General features: G+C 27.3%; 1 protein-coding gene across 1 annotated transcript; it reads right to left on the bottom strand.

Moving 5' to 3' along the window:
- Positions 1-1182: 1182 nt before the first annotated feature.
- muc (dihydrolipoamide S-acetyltransferase muc) lies at positions 1183-18774 on the bottom strand. The gene is made up of 12 exons (XM_067286513.1): positions 18567-18774; positions 16060-16142; positions 13850-14079; positions 7839-8099; positions 7625-7771; positions 7465-7550; positions 7254-7394; positions 7093-7174; positions 2399-2479; positions 2234-2308; positions 2085-2149; positions 1183-1446 (listed from the first exon to the last, which is right to left on the bottom strand). Exons 1-12 carry the CDS (start codon positions 18686-18688, stop codon positions 1317-1319), a joined length of 1503 nt encoding a protein of 500 aa, XP_067142614.1. The 5' UTR covers positions 18689-18774; the 3' UTR covers positions 1183-1316.
- Between the last annotated feature and the right edge of the window lie 85 nt (positions 18775-18859).

Below are 18859 nucleotides of genomic sequence, written 5' to 3'. Positions count from 1 at the left end.
TAACAGTGTATTCTTTTTCATGTGTATATAATTTATATTAAATACGGTATATAGTATAATATAGTTACTGGAACAGTATGTAAATAAATATTTCGAAAATTAAAACACTTCCCAAAGTGCCAGAATGTATAGATTATTATTGCATCATATACAATATTTGCAATGAATTTTTACCAAATGTTTGGGATTTATATTTTTGGGAAAATTGCTATTTTCTTTAGTAATTTCACTCTAAAAATTTTAATATTTTAAGTCCTAAATAATAAATTCTATGAATGTTTTGTTATAGTAATATTTAAATTACAGTAAGTGTATAAAATTGAAATAATACTTAATTCTGGTGCTGTAAATGATATTGCGAGTCTTAATTTTCTGTATTACTTTTCACTAACTCATTACTCAACATAGTATTTATAAATACATGTAGTAAGTGCATGGTTGTAAAAAATGCTGTAAAATTCATTATCTCATTCTATGAATATCAGACTGTATTTAATCAAGAATGCATATTTGTAAGCTTGTAAATAGTATCTTATCAATGCATACAAAAGTATTGTGTAATGATCTTTTAGACAATTCTATGGTTGAACATGGAAGTTCATTCTGCAATGAATAAGTTTGAAGAATCTTTATTTTTATATAGAAAACAGAAGTTTCTAAATTTCTGATTTAATATTTTGTCAGGAGCAATGGCGTGAGACTTATATATACGACAAACTATTTTATTATAATTAAATTGTTTGTGTTAGTAGTTTTCAATCTGGCTTTCACGAGTAAGTTTCTTTGATATCTAATTAAATTTTAAATAAATTATTAGATATCGAGCATTTGACGCACGTCAATATAAGTCCGTTAGGGTGCCGACTTAAAAAAGCAGTGATAAAACAATGATTTTGGTGGAGTAAATGATTCAATTGATATAATTTTCCCAACAGAGAAAATTCTTAAATATTGTACAAAAATTATTAATAAAAAAGTTAACTGAGAAATTTATTTCTATTAACTCTTAATAATTTTTAATAATTTGCAAGGTATTACAAATATCTTCTAAGCATATCTATATACAGTATTTCTGTCTTTAGATTCTATTATGTAAAAATTATACATTTATATATAAACAAAATAAACTTTAAACAAATAAATATTTTATGTACAATTAATATATATAAGACAATTAAAGAATTTAATCAAAAACACTGTTTATTTTTTTAATCTGATTATATTTTGACATTTCTACATCAACTTACAACATACATTATATTAGCCCACATAATTTGTAAGTTTAGTTTTAATAATCTATATAAAATCACATATAATCACAACAGCATCATTTCAGGTTTCTCCAAGATCTTTTTAAAATGTGCCATCCACTGGGCTCCTACGGCACCGTCTACTACTCGATGATCGCAACTCAAAGTAACACTCATTAGGGAAGCTGTTCTATATCTAAAAATAATTTTTTAAAAGTTTTTAGGAAAATAAAACATTTTTTCTGAAATTAAAATGCATTTAATATATAATAAAGATAACAATAAGGAAATAATGCAGAGTATTAATTGTAAAAATACAAATATTCTTGCATAAATATTTACAATATTTCACCCTTGTTAAAAATTTTATCATATGTAAATCTAATCCAAGATGTTTTCTAGGAACAAAAACTTTTTAGGAAACTTTAGCTCATTCTTTAGGTTAATCAACAAGAGATTCTAACAAAAGAAATACAGATCAACATGTGGTATTCTTGATTTTGATTTCTTGTATTAAAAATATAAAATAGTAATCTAGCATCTTCTCCTGATCTGTATTTATTTTGTTAATTCCTAATGATCAATATATAATCCAAGAGTGCTAGTTTTCTAAAATATTGTTCGCTCCAAGAAATCATAAATTCCATAAATAGTAAAGATTTGTTTATGCTTGTAAGCAAAAATCAATTGCTTGAATGATATTCAAATTTGTAAACAGTAAATTAATTAAATATTGATAAATTCATTACTGTATATATTCATATCGGTGCCAGTAAGATAATTGCACATGTACTAATTTGTCATTATCATTAATATGTCATAAATTTTACTTGCCCTGTATCCGTAGTTTCGTCCGGAATTACTCTTTTTTCAGTTTTACCAACTGCTAAGATGCATGCCTATAGTAAAAAATATCAATAATTGAATTTAAAAAATAAAAAAGTTTGTTTATATCTATATTTTCTAGACCTAATTGGACAAACCTGAGGTGGATTAATGATAGCAGCAAAATTTTTAATGCCAAACATTCCTAAGTTAGATATAGTGAAAGTTCCACCCTAAAATGAAAATACCATTTTCAGTAACAAGTTTTTATTCTTCTTTTCTTAAAAATTGTATCAATATCATTTTATTAAATATTTACTTACTTGAAATTCCTGTGGTTTAAGTTTGCCATCTCTAGCTTTAGCTGCTAATGCTTTGACATCATTACTGATATCTACAAGTCCCTGTAACAATAAACATTATAAATTATATTTACATTTAAAATATTATAATTATTGTACAGTATCTGAAGATTTACAAATTATGTACAGAGTTTTTATAAGTTACATCAGCTGTCGGCAACCAAGAATTTTGAGTGGCATGCCAATTGTGCATAAAATTAAAAACTTCAAACCACGAACCAAATATTGATGTGTTAGCTTCTAAAATTGAACCACAAAGGAGTCACTAATGTTTAAATATTGTAATTTTTTATAATATTTTTATATAGTGTGTATTTTATAGTTAAATAAAAATGTGTTAATGTGCAATTAATTTTATAATTTTACTTTAGTAGCACGCATAGTGTCCAGTATTTTCAATTACATGTTTCATGGCATGCCAATGCATTTGGGTTGCCGACCGCCATATTATACAATGTCTGAACTATTCTATTTGTCTAACTGTTCTATTTTAAGAAATTCGTAACACAAGAATTTATTCAAGGTATCAGATGCATGTACAATCAGGACTACAACAAAGTAAATTGCCACTCTGGTGTGAGAAATTTTTATGCCTGAAATATCTAACTTTCTTTAACAATTTGAGCAGAATAATTGAAATTATACATTAGTGGAGCATGCCACTTTTCCCCGTTGGCACGGTCCTGTAAATAATTTTGATTAAAAATAAAAGAAAAATTTATTTTCTAATGTAAATAACTTGGTTACTATCAAATTAACAGGCAAAAATTGCTAAGTAGTCTTTTGGGCAATACAAAACTCTTGTCTAGATATTAAAATGATAATTTCAAAGTCTTGGAAAAAAAATTCCATTTGAAATAAGATACAAATTTTCAGCTTCCGTAAATTAGGTAGGTGCATTTTTTTTTTACTTACTGCTTTTAAAGCATTCTAAGCTATTTATATTTTCACATAAAAACATCAGCCTGCCACTGAAGCGAGTCTAGTTTGAGTCACAAATTTTTAACACATGGTCTAATTTGGATAAGTCACTTGAAAAAATTCATTGAAAAATATCATTACAAATCTTGAATTTATCACTTCGTATTAACAGAAAACTTCACTAACTTCAATATGTCTTTTATTGCAGATTATTATAGAAACCTGAATGTTATAGTTATTGTCACTAGATTTGGTCAGAAGATTCCACTTTTTAAATATAAAAAAAATGTCAGAGAGAAGTTGTTGTCAAAACTAGAAAATTTTTTGAACATTGTCATTTTCACTTTTCCAGTTCTGTTATATATATATATAACAGATGGAAAGTATGGCAATCAATCAAAAAATGAAATCAAAAATTTTTGCATTTTTGGACTCAAGGGTATCCTTGAAACATCAAGAAATGCAAAAAAAATTTGGGGGTTTCTGTATGTATGGATGTTGTGTGAGTGTGGGGGACACAAATTTGTTCACTCTCTTTGAGGCTTAACTCCTGGGCTTTTTATTGAAAATTTGTGAAATTTGCCAGGAGGTTTCTGTATTAGGAGCACTGATGCTACTAAATTTTGACTGTTAAAGGTCAAGGTGGTGAGGAGATAGAGGGGATCAAGTGTCGTATCTCCAGTATGGTCGGAATTAATTATGATTTTACTCATTATTAACATAGCATTTACAATTTTTTTTTTTTATAAAACTCATCTCACCCCCAAAACAGAGCTTTTTGCCATTTGATAATAATTAAAAATATAAAAAGTTCTTTTAATGAAACAAAACACATGCAGTTTTAAATGTTGCCGAGAAACTTCAGCAACTTGCTGCTGGATTTCTTTATCACCAACTGAAGATGATTCAGTTCATAAGGAAGCTTTTCACAATATTTTTTACGATGTTATCTACATCCACGACTACAATTTCTGCATGTAACCTGATGTATTTGGTAATGTCTTTTTTTTAAGCAAATGAACTGAATTTAAAAAAGTTAACTACTCAAAAGGAAAATTTCAGACAATAACAGTTGTTTTTGGTCCTTATAATTCTTACTTTTCTTTATTTCTTTAAATACAATTTAAATTTGTATAAGTAACTTAAAAACAATATTAAGAATAGAAGTGAAAAAAGTATTGATTACTTTAGTGGTAATATTATTTCTAACCTAAGAAATATTCTAAAACACAAATTAATATTCATTTTTACCAAAAGATAATATCTGCAATTTAGTTGTAAAAGAAAAATTAAAATGTAAAATAAAAGCCAGAATTTTTATTAATTTCAAAATATTTTCAAGCATATTCATTGTCAATTACATAAATGAGTTAAAATGACAATTACTTCAATCATTTCAATTTATCCACTTTTATTATTCACTTTCAATAAACTTAAGTGATTAAACTATTTTTTGTTCTAATCACTTACACAGTTGAGAAATTCAAAACATTTCTGAAGTTAATGAAAATTTTGACACTTATTTTAATAAGTAAAAAGTTCAAAATTTAATACTCTCTATGAATAATAAAGATTCAGGAAAACATTATCCTAGTTTACATATTGATCTTAAACAATAAAAATCTGGATAAAACAATCCTTGCAGCAAATATAAACAATGTAAGGGTTTGTGTAATCATTCACATATTTTAAAATAATATTCATATAAAGTCATATAATTATTAAATAGAATATGTATATAAATATATATGATAATCCTGATGTTATTATAGTCTGAACTTAAGATAAAATTCATGGATAGTCTTGTGTGATTTCTTTACATTTGCTTACTTCCTATCAATTGCAGCATTAAATATTTGGGAATTTTTCAAATACTGTATTTCAATTCAATAATAGGGTAAAATATCAACATTACTAACTTCTGATTAAACTGACAGTGCACTGTTGAGTTTTTCATCCACCCATAAAAAATTTCGCTTGCCATAAAATACATTTTTAAAACTCTAAACATTATTTGTATATTTAATTCTATTATCTCTATCAACTCTTATCTTGAAGTTATTCCATTAATCCATAAAATTAATCTGCCATTATAATAATGGTTAACACAAAATATGAAACTTTGAGAGTGGGCTGGAAAGTTTTGTCTCCACATTAATAAAAACAATAATGGGTTGGCATAAATATATAAAACAAGAGAAAAAATTTAGCTTCACTGTTTATTTACCAGACTACATAATCATTTTTTATCATAATCTCAAAACCTTGATACATTTTTGCCAACATATCACAAATTTGAGTGTTTGTCATTGAAAAACTTGGGAATTTGTTGTTGAATCTATCAGTGCAGTGTTGATGTCACTCCCTCATCGAATTTGAAATGTGTGCTCTTTAAGTGTTACCTTTAGAAAGTGGTGAAAGTTGCTTGGAGCGAGGATTCAAGCTGTATGGAAAATGTGGGAGCGAAAAAACCTAATGTGATCAAAGGCAGCAGCAGTGCTCTCCTAAGGAAAAAGTTTAGGTGATTAGCATGCAATGTTAATTGGTTGCTGCTGCATATTTCCTTATTAACCTCAATTAATGGCATCAAAAAAGTACCCATACCTATTAATTAACCAGCTAAAACTAGCTTAGGAAACTTTAAGATAGTTTTCAATGTATTAATATAAAAAACTAGGTGCACAAGGTTAGCCATAACTTATTTTCTAATGTAGGCAAATCATCTTTAAACCTTTTGTATGTTAAAATAAATGCTATAAAAAATTCAAATTTTCACTTACATTCTGCTATTTAATGCTTAATAATTTTATTTTATAACATCAACAGGAAATGTATGAAACAAAAAACCTTCCTTGTATTATATTTATGAACAAAGACTCATACGATTATTTCCTGAAAGCTAACTTTAACTGAATAACAATTGGATTACATAATTATATAACGTAAAAAATTTAGCAACAAATTTCAGAATTGATTTGATTTTTTATGATGTTTATGAATATATTTATACATTTTCTTCAATTACTCTGTAATATAAAAAGAGATATTTTCTTCAATTCTTTTTTCTGCTAATATTTCAATTTACATTTATCAGATTGAAAAGAAAGTACTTTAAGTAGTTCAGTTCATTTCAGTTAATCCATAAAACTAATCTGCCATTATTATTATTATTATAAATCACACACAAAATATAACTATCTTCAAATATACATACTGGATAGTTTACAAATATAATTATAACTACATAGATGTAAACTGTTTTGTTCATTTTAAATGCAAGTCAATATTCAAAATAAGGTTAAAATAAAAAACAGACTTACTTAAAACCAGATAACCAAAGTGGATGATTATTAGGAGCGCTAACATTTTTGTAGCCTCGTCTGGGCTCTTCTTCAGGCTTTATAGTAAAAAATAGGTTTTCATTTAAATCTATTGGAAGGTTGTCACGTGGCATGATTCGAATGACGGTATTTTCAAATGGAAAATATTTGATTCTCAACATACGGCTCCCCTTTTTTACTTTTTTACAGCAAGTCTGTTCTTATATTGCATCCCGGTGTGTAAAGACGATTGATTAAAGTTAAAATATTTGAATTTTCATAAAAATATTAAAAGTTTCCATTTTTTAAACCTTATTCAATGGAAATTACTAATCCTTTGAATAATAAATGTTGTTTGTTTTTGTATATATCTGAATATTAAAATTACATGATATAAAATAATAAAATTTAAACCTTTTTCTCTGCTTGAAAAACAATAGGTGTAATTAATCCATTGTCTGTACTGACAGCAACACTTACATCTACAGTCTGATATCTGAAACAAAGTATTTTAAAAATCAAAGTACGGCTAAAAATGTAAAAATCAACAAACTTCGGCTTAAATTTACACTTACTGTCTTATAAAAGTATTCTGCCAAGAAGAATTTACTTCAGGAATCTTCCTACATGCAACTGCAGAAGCTTTGATTATAAAATCATTTACTGATAATTTGATATTCGATTTTGATAATGTTTCATTAAACTGCTGTCGTAATCTAATATAAAAAAATAATTTTAAAATATTTTTCATTAAGAGAAGCAGCAAATTTATTTTAATGCTCTTACTTTAGAATTGAGTCCATTTCTATGTCAGTTGAGAGATAATAATGAGGAATCGTTTGTTTTGATTGAAGTAATCGTTGTGCAATTACCTGAATATATTATTACTTTATAAATATTTCAATATAAAAACAAACTTTAAATTTTGTTATATCAATAACGTTACCTGTCTAACGTTTGTCAACGGGATATCAACATAAACTGCACCTGGAACTGCAATAGGTGCTGCTGCTACAGGAGCCGCAGAGGTAATGCTAACTCCTTCTAAATCTTGAGATCGAATACGTCCTTGTGGTCCAGATCCTTTCACTTGCTACGAAAACTTTTGTATTTAGATAAATGAAAATCAATTTATATCAAATAACTTTAACAATACATACTGTCAGATCAATTCCTTTTTCGGCTGCAAGTTTACGAGCTAATGGACTAGCAAATACACGACCAGAAGGTTGCATCGAAGGTGCCGACGGCATTGCAGAAACAGGTGGAGGTGGCAATGTAGGTGGTGGTGGAGGAACTGTTGGAGGAGGTGAAGCAGGTTTTGCAGTACTAGAAGGTGCAGATGCAACTGGTTCTCCAGTATCAACATAATTTTTAAAAGCTGAAATATCATCTTCATTCTCTACAATTATACAGAGTAACTGAAAATTGAAAATAACATATTATAAAAGAATTTCAAAACAAATAAATTAATTAAAATTTCATTAAATTATTGTATATGTAGAAAGAATGGAATTTTCTCTTTCTAATAATATATAATATTTATATTTCATAAGTTTTATTTCATTTATTTAATTTACGGAATATATTGTAAATGGCCAATTTACAGTTTTCAAATTAAGATGAAATTTAAAATTATTTAAACTCCAATATATATATATATACAGTAGAGCGTCAAAAAGTGGAACCAATTGGGGACTGGGGTCCTTCCAGTTAATGATTTGTTCCAGTTTCCGACTTTGTACGAAAAAATACATTAACCTGTCCGATGTTCAAATTTTTCTCCGTTGCGTATCACTTCGTGTTGAATTTTCGTCGATTTTAAGCCCAACGAAAATTTTTATAATAATCATCGAGGCTATCGTATCGTTAAAAATTATTTCTGCATTTTGTACAAACAAAATAAATATATTAAAGAATATAAAAAACATGAAACTTATACTTTAGAAGTAAATTTAGTATCAAAAACATTCGATTCAGCACGACACAGTCCGACTGAAAATCGTTCCACTTTCCGGCCATTCCACTTACCGACGTTCCACTTATTGACGCTCTACTGTATATATAAGGATTCTTTTATACACAGGACAGTATTTAACTAAAACATGCCTACATGAAACATTGTTTATGCAACAAGCATTTATACAGAATGCAAATTTAACTAAAAATTTTGTAAGTAGGTTCAAATAAAGAAATCATTTAAAAATATTTGTAAAGACCTTTTTGTATTGAAAACAGGATTATCAACAATATGAATATGTTACTTCATTATATATATTAACTAAGTATTTCCATAGTATTAATTCTTCAGTTGGTTAATTCATTTTGATTTATTAACACAGACATTTTTGGCCAAGCTTTGAACATCTTAATTCTACAACAAAAATAGATTTTATAATTCATTTTAATTGTAATTCAGGAGAAAAATCTTTGATTCAACTGCACAATATAATAATGACTGAAATAATGTAATTAAATATAAAATATACAGGTAACTCTTGGAATTCTGTGTTTGGTATTCATGCTTTTGCTTCTTTATGATGCACGACCCTCTGATTTGGGAAAGTTTAATTTTGACAACCTTGTACTTGTAAAAAACATACTCTCTGTTATCTCTAATTTTTACATTTTTGACATAACCGGGCAAATTACAGTAATTATTGTACCAATAAACTGAAATCACATCACAAAAATAAGCCCTTTGCCGAATTGTACATGATAAAGTTTATACCACAATAATGTAAATACAGTGTATATAGAAATAATAATCCCATATAATAATAATGTCTTCTGAGTAAAATCTGCCCTGTTAAAATCAGTAAAGATAATGTTCTGATTAAATGAGTTTACCAATTTGGTAACTTAAAAACATTTTTAGCAACATTTTTAAGAATATAATAATTTTAGAAAAATGTCGGTCAAGCAACATAACTCAATTTTTCTAAACTGTTGTAACTCCTCCATAATCATCTTAAAATGTAAGACTAACGTTTTAAATATGATTAAACATATAAATAAAGTAAACATCAGTTATTATTTTCTTATTAAACCATTTGCAAAAGTTTAAATATTCCCAAGACAGCAACATGCTTCAGCCTAGCCACACTGACTTGACCCACAGACATCCCCAGTTAGTATTCACAAAATTTTGAAAGAACCAAACCCTTGCAAATACAGGTATACCTCGAGTTACGCTGTTCCCGATTATACGTCGTTTGTCAAAAAAGTATATGGAAAAATAAAAATCAAGTTTAAATCAGTTTCGACTTTATTCGACTTTAAACCCGTCCGCCACAAACATTGAAGTCGTAATATCACTAGAAAAGCGTTAAAAGCACAAAATCATATTAAAATATGTATATTTACAGTAAATGTTAATATAATCATCATAAATCCTAGAGAACGAAACTTGAAAACATCTGTGTTCCTGTGTTGTCGTCTTATTTAGCGGTCTTTAAGTGCTCATTATTGGCGTTTCCTCCATTATTGGCGTTTAGTTACGACATAAGTCGAAACTACGACTTACGTTGTAACTACACAAGTAAATTCGACTTACGTCGCCTCTCTTGGAACTGATTACCGACGTAAGACGAGGTATACCTGTACTGAGAGCTATCAGCATATAAATAAATTAACAGATAAATTTTAAGAAATGAAACATTATATAAAAGCACATATTCAAAATAGAATCTTCAATAGAAACACACATTTAGGAGAAAAGACTAATGCACATTCTATTTTTTTTAATTGCGTTTACGTGTTGAAGATGATAATATAATTTGATCAAAAACATTTCATTATTAAAGTTTTTAGCTGAACTGAAGAGTTCTCACATTTATTTATCAGTCCTACTTTTTTTTTTGTTAATTTCTATAATATACACAGTGAAATCCATAAATTTTAGGCCAGAAATTATAAAAAGTCAGAAACATGTGATAAAAAAAAAAAATACATATTTTCATCCACCAAGTCTGCACACATGTTTGAGTACAGTTGTACAATTTTCAGACACAAGGAAAATTTCTCTTCCCTGATGTCTTTAATTTGTTTGATAGAAATATCAGCAAATTGGTGTCCTTTAAACCTCAATTTCAATAAATATATGTAGAAGAAAGACAAATTCATATTAAAATATTTTGTGAATGAAGAAAAAACTTAATTTGAAAAAATTCATTTTTTCTAACACAATACAGGACACAGGCCAGACATTTCTCAAGTTAGAGCAACAAATGTCCAATGTATATCCTTCTATTAACTTCACATGGGAAAAAGAGGTCAATGAGACAATAACATTCTTGGATCTGCACTTACATAGATTCCTTGAAGGGCAACTATTCTCAGTTTTCCATAAGTTTAATATGCTGCCTCATACCATCCCTGCTGTCACTTTCCAATCTTTGAGATATGTTGATGTCACTATTCTGTCCTCATTAGAAGTGTGTTCTTATTACCATCATTGCAAAAACTTGTAAATGTTGAGTTGCGCACCATTGATTTGACAGTATGCACAGTTGGTTTTTCATGTGCTATGTTCACACATGTACTTAATATGGTCAGGAAATCACTATTTCCAAACACAACACTGCAACAAGGGAGTGTCAATAGTTCAACTGCCACTGCCATACCTCGGACCCCTCACCATACGCATTTGCCATATATTCAGGCAACACAACTTTCTCCTGCCCCTCCCTATCCCTGCTACCAAATTTATGCAGACTCATCTGCAACAAATGTGGGATAAACTCTCCACATTTGAAAAATTGAGAGTCTATGCTGTGCAATTAGAGAATCCTATAACAGGTGTAAATATGAGGTATTATACATTGGGGCCACAACACAAATGCTTGCTAGCCACCTAGCTGAGCACCAGAATGATGTGGTGAAAAGAAAGCATACCACAAAACTTGCAAAAAAAAAAGGCTTGAACAACCCATTATGGGCTCAAATAGTGCTACTCAAGGGCTGCATCAACCAGAAACTCCCTCCTTTTCACATGGGAATCTCTCCTCACAATAATCTTGTAGCCATGCAACACATCCACACTTGACCAATCCAGTGTGTGGGTTGCCCTACATAAATGGCTAAACAGTGTTATGCATCTGCCATCACACCTTTGACATGGGTTTACACTCATGCATGCACTGCATGATGTTTCAATATCTTGTGTAATCAATCTTTGATCATGCACATAACTACTTTTAATTTCAATTTAAATGATATTTATTCCATTTATATTGGAATATTATATTCTATTTTTAAAATTCTTGTTCGCCTGAAGATGATGAGTATTAGTTCATTAATTAAAAGCGCAAATGAAAATAAAAAACTGTTAACACTGCACTCAGCATGTTTTTACTTTCTTTTTCTATCATATTTTTCTCTGTTCTGATATCCAAAGAATTATAATGTAAATAGAAGTATTTTAAAGCATGTATCAAACTTCTATTAGAAGAAATAAATTATCATTTTTGGAATTTGGAAAGAATATACAAAGTGCAGTCTATGTTTTAAGACTTAATTTTTTTGCAAGACCTGTAGTGTAATGATCTACCAATCAATGTGCTAATTAAGTAATAGCAACTATTCTCTCTTCAATAATAGAATATTGCTAATTTAAGCTAGTTTCAATGTCTAGTGTAAACTATGTTTGTTACTCCATTAGAAATTGAAAAAGTGAACAGAAAGTCACAATTAAATTTTGTTTTAAAATAGATCTTTTTGCAACAGAAACTCTAAAACTGATACAAAAGGTGTATAGTAATGAGACTGAACTTATTTAATGTTTTCAGGTAGTATTTGCAGTTTTGTAAAAATTTGTATTTCATTAATTATTTCAGAAAAATTATATAATCTATTGGGTTTATAATTAATTTTAAGGTAAACTCTAAAATACAGAAAACTTTCTAAATAAATTGCATGTCTAACATGAAAACTTTAATTGATAAGTTATGAAAAAAATTATATAAGTATCTAATAATAATATATTAGCAAAGAGACAGATTATTAAAGTTCATAAAATATCACATGCTAATAGTATAATATAGCATATTGCATATGAAGACTTGTTGATGTATGTTCATATACTAATTAAGAGCAGTGAAATTAATAATATGATCATGGATTAATAAATAAATTTACATATGCACAGATTTTTAGTATGCATAAGGTGGCAATTTTCCTCTATGTATCTGATACATTGCCCAATATGTATCTTTCATATGTAATTATACTATACATAATTGCCATTTCTTGAATTTGACAATTTTGAAAAATCCTGTGATATATCTTCTCTGCACCTGCCAAATTTCACTTTCATACATTGTTTAGTTACAAGATATTATCTTGTTTACAGAACAACGTCCTTGATTCTTTTCCCATAGGGAGCTTCCTAACTTTATGATAGCATGGGCTAATGTGAAATGAGTACACCTGAAAATAAATGATGGAAGGGCCAAGGTGTTTCTCAGAAGGACAAAAAAATTTTTCTGTATTTCTCAGGCACAAAATAAAGCTGCATAAAAATTTCAATTGTTGTAGGTCTTAGTACCTTGGCTATGTTATGGAGACAAGTGCTCAAAACCATAGTGATGCCATGTCATGATGTCATGCATAAATGACAAACATTCATAACATCATTACTCACTTTTAGGACAATTTTAATAAGCTTCCATGACCAACATCAGTTTGAAAATAATATCAGAGTGAAAAAGTTGCCATCTTATGCATGCAATTGTGTGAGAAAAATAAAAATTGTGTGCATAAATAAGATGTATTTTACTGCAAGTGTAAGATGATGATTTTCTACAGCAGTTTTTTTTGAGTGTCTGTGATAAGCAGAAAAACTTTTTTCAACTGCAATTTTTACACAGTTAGACAAATAACATGTAGCAAGAGACTATCATGGAAGCACAGCTAAGACAATTTGGTGAAAAATGCCCATAAAAAACTAGTAGGTGCAGAAATCACTGCATGTGGATCATGGGTTAATTAATAATAATTATGTAGAATATTACTAATCTTTCCAAATAAAATATTGTGAATTTCAAGATATAAAATATTAAGATTTAATATCATTACAGGATGATGATGATAATAATAATAATAATATTATGCAAAAATCAACATTACTTTTATTGTGAAAAAACAATAATAATTTTTGAAACTAATTTACTTTGCCTAATGGAACATCCTTTGTACCAGCTGGTACTAAGATTTTAGCAAGATAACCTTCTTCAGGTGTCTCAAAACCCATTGTAGCTTTGTCTGTTTCTATCTCTGCTAACAGATCACCTTCATTCAGTTTGTCACCTTCTTTCTTCTCCCAAGAAACTATTGTACCCATTTCCATAGTTGGTGAAAGGGCAGGAAGGCTAACTTTATGATGTGGAGGTAAATCAGCATCTGGGTAAAAGGAAAATATACTGAACTTTTGTAACCTTGGAGAAACATTAAACATAAAAATACATAATAAAAAACATTATTATATAGGAATAGGTGAAATTTTTTAAACCTAATTGAAATTGGATTGAACTTACCATAGAATAATTCAATCTTTAATGAAAACAGAATTACTTCTAGTATCTTATTTCTTACCAATTAAAAAAATATATGTATGTATATGTATATAAGATCCTTTTGCAAATTAATAACATTCAGTTATAAATTATTGTATGGTATGTATTCAGTAATTTCAAAAGGAGAAAGGATATAAACAATAGAAGATATACACTTAAATTCTGACATCACTTTCTTTTTGCATAAGTTCCTTGATTTAATGTTTTTTAAAAAACAGATATTAATAACAAATTTACAATGTACAGGAAATATTAAAATGTTTTTATAATATGTAAGTATAAATAAAATATTATCATAATGTACATTGAATAATTTATATCCATTGATTCACTGACCCAACCTTATAGTGCAATCTATTTGTAAATAAAAAAGTATTTTCTTTTAAGAGAAAAATGTTTTGGTCTGTTAAATCAAGGACCTTCTGTATTCAATATAGTTTTGTTAATAGCACAGTATCTGAAATTAATAATTTTAATTATCTTTAAAACATTTTAATACCCAATATATTCATTGCCAGAAGTCTTGAACGATAACTTCAAAAATATTTGAATTAAAAGAAAATTTAAAAACTTTTCGTTTTTATTTTATAATTATTAAATGTATTTATAATAAATCATAAGAAAAATACATAATAATTATAAATTTTCTACTAAAACAATGATCTTTTGAATTTCAAAACATCACTCTGTAGGATGTTATATATCTTACACAACACTAATACATCATATTTTGAATTAATAATAATAATAATAATAATAAATATTGGATTAAGTAACACAACACAGCATGTTACATTTATAATTTTAAAAATATATTTACACCAATATTTTATTTTAAAACATGTTTATACATGTGACAAACTAATTTCATGCTTTCACTCACTCATTACGTTGTGTTATTGTAAATATTAAATTGGAAGTTCTGGCAGAAGTTTGTCTATACAGTGGTTGAAATTCCAACATTGAAAGTTGCCTTTAAGGGAAGATCTGTCATGAGTGAAAGTTCTATCATTATGGAATAATTATGTGTATACATTTATTTTAATATATTAATGTGTTAATAAACTTTTAACATTATTTGAAACTTTTGAACATTTGTTCAACAAAACTTCCAAAATGTGTTAAGCTTGTCTGATATATTTCTTTAAAAATTATTTATACTAAGTTCTTACTTTTACATAATAATCTTAATGTTTACTAACATTATAATTTATATTAAAATATAAACCATTAAGATTAACATGCGAATTCAAATTATGACACATACAGGGTGATTCAAATTTATCCATGTCGAAACAAAGAATTCACTTGAATACGTAGACAATTATAAGTTACAAAATATAATCTGTATGTGTAACATTTAACTGAATGCACATACAAATGCATGTTAACATATCTGATTATATTGTATGCACAAACACATCACAAGTATATCTGCTTATATGAATTATATTTCATGTAGAGAGTTTTGATTTACTATAAAATAGCTTAGAAAATTATGAAAATGTCTAATAAAAAAAGCTAACACTTGCTTAACTAAAAAATGTTTTGTTTTTGTTACTCTTGTGACAACTATTCATTTGTTAACTGAAATTTTTTTAATTAAATGTATTTATTTCAATTTGATTGACTATACAATACTAGATTTTTAAATATTTCTTATGATAATAAATATTCCTTTTATAACAATAATTTGTTTATACTTTTGACTGTTTTGCTTTCTTCCTTGTGGAAAGGTATAAATGTGAAAAGAGTTATTAAATTCGTTTTTTTAATAAATTATTTAAATAATTATTACAGCACTTACCAGAACTATAAAATCGATTAACATATTTGTTGACTGACTGTAAACTCTTCACAAAATATAGTGAATTAAAGTCTTGTATACACCTGAAATTAAATAAATTTATGTAACAAGTTAACTTTTACTCACTTATCAATATCTTCTTTACATTAGAGTTTAATCTAAATTAATGTAAAAATAAGATCAATTGTTTATAAAATTAAATAATAATAAAAAATTTTAAAATTCACAAATAATAAAGTAATACTTGTTTACTATATTATAGTAAAACTAAAAATAATCATAGTTTTAATGTGAAGTTTTTAAAAGGACTTTATGTGTTTGGATAAAAGCAAATACAGTAAAACCTGTCCAAAATGGAACCGTAACAAATGGAAACCTACCTGCCTAAACAGGAAAAATTCTTAGGAACACAGTAATTTTCTGCATTTAAATTTATCCCATTCAAAACAGAATAAATCTTCCTTACCATACAAGTCCAGTTTGCACAGGTTTCACTATACTGTATTTCTTCAATTCTAAGACACTCTATGATTTTGAAATCAAATTTTAAGATATTTTTGTGGAAAAATTCTAAAAAAATTGATTTTATTAATTTTCATTAAGTAACAACAGTCAGAATAATAACACACATTCCACATTCAGAAATTTATTTCGATGTTCTTCTTATACGATATTATTTCTTTTAATGCTGCATCATAATACTGTCTTAAAGACATTTTCTAAATGTTAAAATGCATTTAAATTAAATGCTTGATTTCAGCAAAGCTCATTTAAACTGACGTAATCACAGTGCAATGTAGCCATTAACATCTATTATTGATGCATAATACACCGCATCTGCTCGCTACAATCATCAATTGCTGTTTTGGACTGAAAATTAAGACACGTCTTTATTTCAAATTAGTAAAAATAGGCAAGAAAGCATAGCTTAAAATTAAGCAAACAAAATAAATACTTAAAAACCAATGCAAACTTAAAACTAATAATAATCCATAGAATATTTAATATACTTTTTAATAAATTTCATTAAAATTATCAGTCTTTATGAAATAGTTAAGTAAAATAAAAACTTTTAAAACATTTTAAATTCTAAAAATAATATATCATCAAAAGATAAATGTCAGAAACATTTATAATTAAACAACTTGAAATTATCTTAAGCATCGAAATCTTTATATTAACATCAGTTAATTAATAGATAAATATTAAATTCATTAAAAAATCAAACAATAAATTAAGAATAGTTTATAAAAGAATTAAAACTTCAAAATCACCCAATTATAAACAAATACAAATTTTGATGAAATGCATAAGGATATTCTATTAATTTCCTTTTTAAATTTCCGAATTTGCTATATCTCCCGATTTATTTATAAATTTGTCTTTTATTTATTAAAACTGATATAAGATTAAAGCTTTAATCTGATAAATGAATAGTGATGGTAAAAATATGTTTTAAGCATCGTCTTAAAGAGTTTATTACTTTAGCGGACGAAGACACGTTGGAGGTGGTCGTGCGCGACTTCACGGACCTCGTATACTGTATCTGCAATATCCACCGACAAAAATGCATCATCTGTAATGCTCCCAGCTCCAATGTCCCACCAGCCCACCAGGATGCTAGCTATATTCGTTAATTGTTTATAAGCCATACACCAACATTTTTTCTCTTAATTTTATTTACAGTAGAAACATACATGCTAGACATGTCCAAAACACATAGAATATATGAGGAGGAAACTCATTTAAAAAATGCTATAAACAAAAAATCATAGGACTGCTTACTGACTGCTCTGTAATGTTTGCAAATAAAATATTTACACTAGTAAATTACTTAGTAAAATTAAATCTAGTATATTAACCAGTAACAGAACCAGAAAATCTTTTATTCTTTAAAATTAAAGCTTTTGTTAGCAGAGGCTATCGGTACTTTTAAATATTTTGCATACGTAACCGTTTACGAGCGTGTATTTTAATATTTGTAATCTCTTATCCCACAAGTAAGGAAGCGTCCACCATTCGTACTAATCAAGATTAAAGAAAGAAAGAATATTTAATAAATAAAATTTTTAACGGATATGTGTTACAATTAAATTTTCTAAAATTCATCCTCGAAGATGCGAGCTTCCACGGGACGAAACCTAGAAGAGCTCATTCTTAAAAATATTTTTAAATTACTTAAAAAATTGTAACTTTATTATAATTAATTTACACATCACCTTATTACAAGTGGATGATATAATAAAATTTTATGAAAAATATATAATATTTTGTGTATGTAAACATTAAATAAACAAACTAACATTTGGATAGATTAAATCTAAATAAATAAATTACATTGAGAGTAAATTAATTTGAATTAGTCAAATTTTATTATAAAAAGAAACAATTTTATTTAATTTTTCTACACACAAACAAGAGGTACAATTTGAAATTATTAATTATTTTTGTGAAATAGATTAATTTTTTTTTATAAATCAATATTTGAAATTCTTAAAATTCCTCACCATTTATGTTTATTTCTAATGCATTGTGTTAAAGTTTTTCTCGTTACGTGATTGCATTTTAGTCTAGTTCTAGGTAATTTATTCACATTTTCTTTTATAACCGAAGAAACAGTCCTGAACATGGCTATGGCTCTGCTGGCTTATAGGACATTAAAGGTCGACAGCGACCTCCCTCATGGAATCACTGAATTGATTCGTTCGAGTGTTGCCAGATGTCTCACCAATAAGAAATAATACCAGTCTAATTAATAATAATTATTCTAATTTATCTCAAGGCTTTAATGTTTGTTATT

This window comes from Centruroides vittatus, unplaced genomic scaffold (genome assembly GCF_030686945.1).
Source record: "Centruroides vittatus isolate TY-2023 unplaced genomic scaffold, ASM3068694v2 scaffold_3315, whole genome shotgun sequence".
Lineage (NCBI taxonomy): Eukaryota > Metazoa > Arthropoda > Arachnida > Scorpiones > Buthidae > Centruroides > Centruroides vittatus.
Note: the sequence above shows the minus strand (reverse complement) of the source record. Positions and strands in the feature narration are given on the sequence as shown.